Source organism: Cinclus cinclus, chromosome Z (genome assembly GCF_963662255.1).
Source record: "Cinclus cinclus chromosome Z, bCinCin1.1, whole genome shotgun sequence".
NCBI lineage: Eukaryota > Metazoa > Chordata > Aves > Passeriformes > Cinclidae > Cinclus > Cinclus cinclus.
The window spans coordinates 5,536,632-5,545,915 of record NC_085084.1 but is presented as its reverse complement, the minus strand read 5'-3'; the positions used below and the strand labels follow the sequence as shown (position 1 = coordinate 5,545,915).

General features: G+C 40.3%; 1 protein-coding gene across 1 annotated transcript; it reads left to right on the top strand.

The window, feature by feature from the left end:
* The first annotated feature begins 1,064 nt into the window (after positions 1-1,064).
* Positions 1,065-4,805, top strand: CZH5orf63 (chromosome Z C5orf63 homolog). Its single transcript, XM_062513726.1, has 3 exons — positions 1,065-1,184; positions 3,820-3,876; positions 4,626-4,805. The coding sequence occupies exons 1-3, from the start codon at positions 1,065-1,067 to the stop codon at positions 4,803-4,805; spliced, it is 357 nt and encodes a 118-aa protein (XP_062369710.1).
* Positions 4,806-9,284: the final 4,479 nt, after the last annotated feature.

Here is a 9,284-nt window from a genome sequence, read left to right as displayed (position 1 = left end):
TGTGATATTAGTACTGAGAGATCCAGTGAAGCAAAAAAACACTGGGCTCTCTTTTGCTGGACATCCCAAAATGTGCTTAGGAGTTGTAATGGGATCCTGCTCACTCTTAAGCTGTTTAAAATTGTGACAACACATTGTGTGTTTAGGTAATATAGCTACACAAGTCAGGCCTGAAACTGAATAGAAGCAGTTTGGCTTCGGGTAAAAGGGATTTGATTTGGTTTTCCCAGTGTAAATTCTGATATCAGGTGTTATGTCTGCTGATAATTACCAGTGCAGACTCCCTTTGGCTTCTGAGATTTTTTTTGCCCCCTCAGTCCTAAAATACCTTGTAAAGGTCACATTAAGACAAAAGCTGGGAGGAAGCAGTGCTGTTATTAATGACATTTTGAACAGGTGACATCAAGACTCCAGCGTGGCACCCTTCAATAACACTTAACTTATTCAAGCTCTCCCAAAGGAATCACAAACCCATCAAGCAATTTGCTGTTGCAGGAAGGACTTGGGGCACTGTGAATACTTTTAATATTACCAAATTAAATCATCTTGGCTGCAGCTTTTTTACTCACTGCAGAACGCATTATATTAATATTCTGATTAGGTACAGATTAGTTTTTTGATGGAATAATTCGGGTGAGTAGACTATGTCAAACACTGCAGCAAGATTACAGAGGTTCAAAGCACAGCACTTTGCATTTTTAAATATGTAATTCCAGCTGGCATCTGTGGAGCTGGAACGGCGTAATGCATTTATGTCAGCATTTGTGTTAGGGAATTTAAAAGAGGCATTTCAGCAAGAAAGCGTAGGTGTTCTGTTGTTAATTTTTCTTTTCTTTAATGGAACTGCTGGTTTTGAGCTGTACAGCGTTTCTGGCCTGCCACACAGTAAACCACCTCCCTGATGAATGTGTTGATCCCATGAGCATAAAAAACCAGGGATGGAAGTTTAAATTGTGGGTGGTTTGGAGCTGCCACGGAAGCGTTGTGTTTATCCTGACATTAAATTTCATGAGCTGTAACTTGGCACAGAACAACTCAAGAGTTTTATTTCTGCCTGAAACAGGATGATGGTGCTCTGTTTTCTGGTCAGAGCCCTGCCAGGAGTGAGGCATTCACCCAGCCCACTGGGGAGACAGCTCTGCTCAGCCAGCTCAAATAAGCCAGTGTTGACTTTATTCACCAAGGTAAGAGCTGTTAACACAATAAAGCTGGGCAAGACTGTGTTTATCAGCTCTGATACACAGAAATCACAGATTAAATGGCTTGTCCTTACCTTTTTTCCCTCCCCCCTTCAAAGTAGTATTGGATGTTTTACTTAATGGGTGTCTGGACACCAGGCTTTGCAGCACAGTCCTGCTCTCATTGTAGCAAGCAAGAATTAGCAATCAACAGATATTTTGGACAGTTTTGCCTCACTGACTCTATGGTTCATTTACTAGTTGAAGATTTGGCCCAGCTGCCAGTGTTTCACCCTGAAAATGGAGAACAGAGATGAATTGTTATACACAATCTGCCAACCATCAGCATCAACAGTCAAAGCAGGCTCTTTAAAGTGCTCATGTTTAATTTCAGCACCACCTGTGAGACTATAAAATGTATCCAAATAGTGTTGGGAACAAGTGAGGGAAAGGTAGATTTTGTTTTATGTTCCTTTGGCTTTGCTGGTAACAGATAAAAATGTGTGTAGGATTCCTAGGCATATTTGGAAAAGGGATAATATGAGCAGGAAGGATCATTTGTGGACTGACACATTCCATGGATTGTTTTTGATTATTACCTGGATAGTTCTGCAGTTTTATAAAGGATGGCACAGGGTGGGTTATGCTGAATTTATGTGGTTGTTGCAGCTTTCAAGAGAAGAATAACTACAAATGCAAAGCACTGAGTGCTGGCATCAGTGTGGTGGTTTCAAATATGATTAAAATAATTTCCTCCTCCTACACAGTGTTTGTTCTTTCCATCAGTAACCACACAGGAGTTTTTAAACTGTGTGACAAATGAATAGGTTAAAAATAATAGGTCAGCATCCATTTAATAATCAGAACTATAAAGTTGCAGCTTTCTCTCTCCCTGCCCAGTTCAGCCTCAGCTCATTCATAATTCAGATTGGGTAAGGTAAGGAATAATGCTCCTACCTTTGGGTTAATAATTGGGAAAAAAAAGCGCTCTTTGTGTCTTAAAATGCCTAACTAGTAAGGCACTGTGTGAAATCAAATTTTCTAGTACCAGATTTCCAGTTCTCTGAAATGGCCTTTTGTTGAAGGTGTTTTTAACTCTAAATGTTTGCTGTTAACTTAAAATGGTCACTGGCAATTGCAAAGAAAAGCGCAGGCTATAAAAAAATTAATCTACACTATTAACTTATGTCAACTGACCCCTTGCTTGCCTCCCTCTTAGTTTTAGTAAGGAGAAAAGAAGAGGAGAAAGCAGAAGGGAGTTATGACTTCTGAATCAAACTGATGGAAACTACCAAATGGGCTTCCCTTTGCAGTCCCCTTTTCTGCCCACCCCAGCACTTGTGCAACAATTGCTGATATAAATCTGTTTTTGAAAAAGATTTCACTGTTAGTTAAAATAATTCACTTTTGATTTTAAACCGGCACCACCTAGTACCTAAGCTTGCCATGAGAGTAGTACAATTTTTTTTCCCCTAAAAGTTAGCCTCCTTTGCCAAATGCATTTATGTGCCTGGTGTGTTAGGAAGCTCTTCACTGTGTCCTGTTTTAACTGGAAGGAGCCTGGCATGTTACAAAAGGGATGTGCAGGATTCTGGGTCATTCCTTTCAGTTGCCAGTGTCTGTTAAACCAGTCCCTCCAAGAGCAACCAGGGCTATGAAGAACACAGCATTTTAGTGTCCTGTATGGATTTTCAGAGCACAAGGACTTGTCCGAGTGGGGAAGGCATTTTAGATTAGATCTGAATAAAAATAGAGTGTTTAATCTGAAGATAATCACATGCAGGAAATAAAAAGTAGCTGTTTCAGATTAACTTCACATTTAAACAAGCCCCAGGAAGACTTTCAGTGGGAAAAGAAGGTCTTTTCCAGCTGTGGAAGGTATTTTGCAGCAGAGGGACAGTGGTGTTCAGCTCCATATACTTTGCCATGTGAATTTTTGTCCAAAATCTGCTGTTGCAAACATTGGAGCAGCATGTTTTCATAAGAGTTATTTCTTCAGTTACGGCTGGGTGGTCAGCAGAACTCAAATGTTCAGCTGTAGTGGAAGATGAGGGAGTTTTCAAAAATGTGAGGGGTTTTTTTTTTTGACCCCATCACAGGTTGAGACACTGCAACTGTTTCCCAGTTCTCCCCACTGGAGCTTACTCTCCTTCCAGCTCTGCAGTTCGGAGGATCTTGCTTATTTTCTTCCAGGCAAAACCACCCAGGTTATCTTAAAACAGCCTTCTTTTCCCATTTGAACTGAGCCATCTGAGAGAGGCTGGAAGTCACTTCTGTGGCTTTCTCATTCCACTTCTAGCAGGAATGGTGCCTGCAGCTATCTTCTTTTGGTGATGACACTACTTTGAATATTCATTGCTGACCAAAACGAGGGGGTCTCTGGTCTCTCTTAAAACACTGTTAATTTCCTCCATAAGAAATGGAACAGCAAACATAAAATAATTAAAGTCAGTGGCTGAATAATGTGTTGGGTTTTTTTAATCCATACTGCACTGATAAGTAAAGTTTTAGAAAGCCCTACAACAGGGTGCTTGGTGCAGGGAAAGGAACCTGAATTCAGAGTAGTGAATGCTTTTGTCTGTGTGTGTTATTTTACAGTACAAACAACGTCTGTGTTTACTGTTTAAATGTTTTCATTTAGAAACCATGCCCTCTGTGTGATGAAGCAAAAGAAGTTCTTGAGCCATACAAGAGAAGGGTAATGTATGGAAATAGAGGATATGTTTTCTATATGGAAAGGACAGTTAATCAGGATTCTTTCTTTGTAAAAAGAAAATTACTTGGATTTATTTGCATCTGTTAGTCTTTCATGGATGACCTCTTCAAGACAGTTTCAGCACTGATTTACATAAAACTCATTATACAGAAGCATTTTGTGACAATGCTACACAATAAGTATTGGCAAAGGAAGCCAATATACACCCTGTTGCAGTAGTTCTTGGAAACACTCCTTTTGTGAATACTGTTGCCTTGACTGAAGGAGGAGTTTGCAACTTTTATGCCGCAGGTAATGATCCAATATGGGAAGAGTGTGACTAAATGTGGCTTTGAATATTTGAACTAGGTGTGACTAGGTGTGAATTTTTACCATTCTTCAAGCAGGTTTTGATCTCTCTGTTGAAAGTTAAAACTTTTAATGGGAGCTTAAGAGCTGTTGCCTGTTTTGTTCCCAGCTGTGTGTTTGTTGAGGTTGCTGCCCACACGAGAATGGTTCTGCACAGTGGAACAAGGTTATTCTGGGCTAGGAAGAGAGTGCCTTGTGGAGAGGCAGCCAAGGGTTGTGGCTACATATATTTTGTACTCAAAATATTATCTACAACACAAAGAACAAGCCCACAAGCTTCAAGAAAACAGCCTTGCATTTCTGAGGAAAACACTGATCAGAAGACAAGCAGGTATTATTTTTCAGTGTCCAGTAGGAGCTGACATATTTCTTTTCTGCCACAGTTTATTCTGCAGGAGGTGGATATTACCCTTCCAGAGAACTCAGCGTGGTATGATAAATACAAATATGACATACCTGTTTTTCACTTAAATGGGAAGTTCCTAATGAAGCACCGAGTCGACATTCAAAAGTTTGAGGACCGACTTAGGAAGCTGGAGTTTCAAAGTGAGGGAAACCAATGAAGAAAGTGCAGCTGCTCTGATGCGGATCTCAAAGGATCAAAAGAACTGTGTGGGGAAAAAAAACAAACTTGTATTCAATACCTGGCCTTAAATTTCTTAGCACATATGAGTCTGAAAAAATGTGAGTGACTTGTGTTCTATTATTTTGTATTAACCAGCCAGCCCAGCTGCACCAGGAGCCACCTTTTCTGTGCCATTCATTTGCTACTCTCTTGGGCTGGTTTTTCACTGGCAGAATAAAAGCTGCTCCAAAACAGCAGATAAAGTAAATTCTGTTTGCATGGCATTGGCATGGCCAGGTTTGGGCTGTGGGGGTGGTATAGGGCTGGTTTCTCTGAGAACTGCTGGAAGCCTCCCCTGTGTCCAGCTGAGCCAAGGCCAGGGTCCAGGATGGACCCTCTGGCCACATCTGAGACCATCAGTGATGATGAGTAAGAAGCAGAGAATGTTTAATAAAATGACCACAAGCCCTGTTTTCCATCTCCGTGTACCACTGAGGGGAAGGAGGAAGAGAAAACTGAGAGTGAAATTAAGCCTGGGAAGAAGGGACAAAGGAGTTTTTAAGATGTAGTTTTTCTTTGTCTTTATCTGACTGGGATTTGATTGGTAATAAACTAATTTCCCTAAGTCAAGTCTCTTCTGCCTGTGACAGTGATCATTGACTGATCCCTCTCTGTGTTCTCATCTCAGCCCACAGACCTTTTATTTTATTTTCTCTCTCCTGCCCAGCTGCTGAAGGGACTGATAGGGTGTCTTTTTTGGTTGTGTGGCATCTGGCCAAGTTCAGTGTTTAAAAAGATGATTAGCATCTGTAGACTGTGGCTGTGTAGGAGACCTCCTTGAAGAAGCCTAGGAGCCTATCCTAAATGATAATTTGAAATGGAAAAGCGGGCATTTACAGTTAAAAGGACACTTGATTAAAGACCACACACTGACTGGAATTTTATCTATAGAATGATTGTCCCAATTTGATACAGTTATTGCTAATACCTAACACTGCCTAGTATATTCTTCATATTTCAATTATGTCTGCTGCACAGCTGCAAATCCATTTATCATGTGGCAAGAATGCCATTTTATCAAAGATTGCTGCAGTTACAGTAGAGCACCATAGGCAATATATGCCTGTGAAAGAGACAGAATGCCCAAGTTAAACATATTTTCAGGAAGAAGAGAATGACAGATTCTGGAAAAGTCAATGATTTTAGGTTAAATAGTCTGTAATAGAATGGAGAAAGTTCCTGGTGTTTTTGATGTACTTAATAGATTCTTTAACACAGAAGCTAATCCCTACCTTCTGCATTTCTGTTCTTCTTATCATGGTGGTATTCAGTCTTCTCACTAGGAATTTAAGCAGGTTCACTTGACGGATGTCACAGAGGGAAGAATCCAGATGCAATGCCTGGCTGGAAGAGCAAACTGAAATACAGCAGGATTCATGACAGACTCTTAAGTTTTGGAGTACAGTTTAATAAGAAGTCAGCTGATCTGCTGTGGTGAAAATGGGATGTTCCTTCATGGCCTCATCCTGCAGGGTCTTTAGCATTTTACAGATAATTTGCAATCGAGATTTGATGTATTCCCTAAGACGGAAAATTTCTGGGGAGTGACAAGTAAGAAATTAAAACTTTTTGCCATCTTAGCAGCTTCAGTCTGCTCAGGTTGGGGTCTGAAACTATCCAAGATTTCCCAGGAGGGGGATCTGTGCCATTTTTATAGCAGAGGACTTGAGGTAAGTTCAGCCAGATCATGGATGCACAGTGTTTTTCATCACCATTAGCAGAAGAACAAGGCTCTAGAGATAAAAACTTTTATACTTTCAGCAGTTCATAACTACACTCAAACTTCTAACTGTTCCATGGGTCACTATTAAATAAAAGATCTGAATTACCTCTGTATCAGCAAGTGCCACTCGCTTTTCTTCTGTGATTTGAGATGGTTTCAGAGGTCCCAGGTTTTTCCCTTACTGAGGTTTTGTGATAACAGAATTGCATAGAGCAATTGTTAACCATAGCTCAATTGGTCTTCTAAAACGTACCACCATTATGTCAAAGATAGGGAGAGCAGAGGGCATGTGGACTCACCCCATTTCCCAAAATACAAAACTGACAGAGACTGGCAGAACTCTCAGAAAAATATTTTACCTTTGTTTTACTTTAATAAGGTTTGTTTTGGAAAGGGGGGGAAGAAAAAAAAAAGGAAAGCTAAAACAAATCTTCTTAATTGTTTTAGAGTTGATGAATCCCTTCTTCCTTTTTCTGTCAGACTGTGGAGATTTTCCTCTGTAGCCAGTGCCAGATGCTTCTTCCCCATTTATTTTGTAAAGTGAATCATAACAGGATTTCCATAATAGCTTTTGTCCATTGCGTAGCTTTTATGAGTGAGATCGAGCTTTTCCATTAGGGCTGTGCTGCCAAAAACCTTCCAGTGGCTTTACTGTTCTACACTTTTAAGAGAGTGGAAACCTTCTTTTCATCAGTTTGGACACAGGGATAGGAGGTGGGAATGTGTCAATATGGAGTATTGGTGGAACAGCAACCAACATTCATTTGGTTTGTTTTCCAAAAGCAAGAAAGGATGCATCATATATTAATTTGAGGGTTTGAGGGGTTAGTTTGGTTTTTTTTTCTTCTTGAATTTAAGAAATGCAGCAGTCTCCTATCACATGCATCTCTCTAATAAAATGTGTTAAAGTATAACACAGATATTAAAATGAGAAAGTATATGCCCTTGCTGAAAGTATATTTGGAGCAATATGCAACTTTGTGAAAACTGAAAACTCTTTTGGCAGTATTGGCAAGAGTGCAAAACCTTGTAATGCACTATCTCTGTAGTAAAAGGAGCTTGAATACAAGATGGATTTATTTCCTATTTCTGGCCAATTAAAAAGCACATAGACAATGTCCCATCTTCTTCCAATATCTATATAAAACAAATACCCACTGGGCTTACTTCCTTATACATTCTGTTTCTCTGACTCTTTTATTTGTGTCTTAAAATTGTACACAAGACATAGAAGAAAATGTCTCATTTCCTTTAGGCACAGCACTCCAGGCACAGTGTCTTCCTATCCAAAGTGGCCTGTGACACACAGTCTCAGATTCAGCTGTAATCATATGGCCATCTGGATTAAATACACGTGGAAGTAAACAAAGCCCCATGTGCAAGTGTTTACAAGATAATACTTTTTTGTTTTTGTTTTTGTTTTTTTTGTCCAGGCAGTTTTTCTTTGTAGTCTACCAATAACATCTCTCTTCTTTTCCATCATGCCCTGCTGGCAAGAAGGCTCCATCCCATTCTTGTAAAGGTGCTTTACCTTTTAGACCCAAACGTGAGTTTTTGAAAGTCATGACTGGAGCTCTGAGAATGGAACAGTTCCCAGTTAGGGAACTCCAACCTAATAACGGCTTGAGTTGCTTTGGCAGAAAAAAAAATCATGGTAAGAACAACAAAACCATTATCTGTCCTCTGACCTCACCTCTTGCAGCATGTCAGATCAAACTCTGGCTCTTGGTCTGGATCTTCCAGAGATAAATGGCATATGACCTGCTATCCAAAGGGTAAAATGAGTCCCTGCAGGAGACAAATAGCTGTCTGTCTTGTGCAGGGAATGAACTGCAGGGGCTGAGGGCTCTCCAGACCTTCCTCACTTTCCTCAGTGCTCCCTTCTGAGGCACATATGATGGATTACAAGGATAAAAACTAAATCCCTTCAGATGGTACACAGATCTCACTGAAATGAGACATGATTGCATCCACTCAATTCTGCTGGGGACAGGGCAAAAGAACAAAGTTGTGACATGGATTATTGGAATGCCCCTGGATACGAGGTCAGGGTGTGCAAAATTCAGGCTCTTACTAGAGGCCAGGTAGTTTTAGCCTGGCACCTAAAGAAATGAGACTTGGACCGTGTAATCTTGTGTCAGTCCAATATTTTTAATTCCTTTCTCCACTTCCTAGGAATATTTAACCCAGGGACTAGTTCAACAAAGTGATAGAGCTGGGGTTTTTCTCTTGAGGGTTCTGGTGGGTTGGTTTTTAAATTTATTTTTAAAAAATGTTTGTTTTGGGTTTGTGTTTTTGTTTGTTTGTTTTGCTTTATTTTGGGTTTGATTTTTTTCCTTGGTATGACATTCCCTGGAGATCTGTACCCAGAAAGGTGACACATATCTCTCCATCAAGTGGAGAAAAGCATCAAAACCCTAGACCACATTGATGCACACAGGTTTGTTATATACACTCGGCACTAATTCAAGCTTCTTCTCGAGGAGGTGAGACATCCATTCCAACAAGATCTCCAGGGTGCCAGGAAGCTGCAGATCTGTTTGCAAGGCTGGGATCCAACTGACTTTTTTGATGTCCACACTTCACTGAACACCTAAATTTCTTTAGTTTATCTTACCTGCCTCCTGCTAAGATGTGCTGAGTGACTTGGACAACCCGTGTCCAGCTCTCCCTATTTTATTTTCATGCACAGGC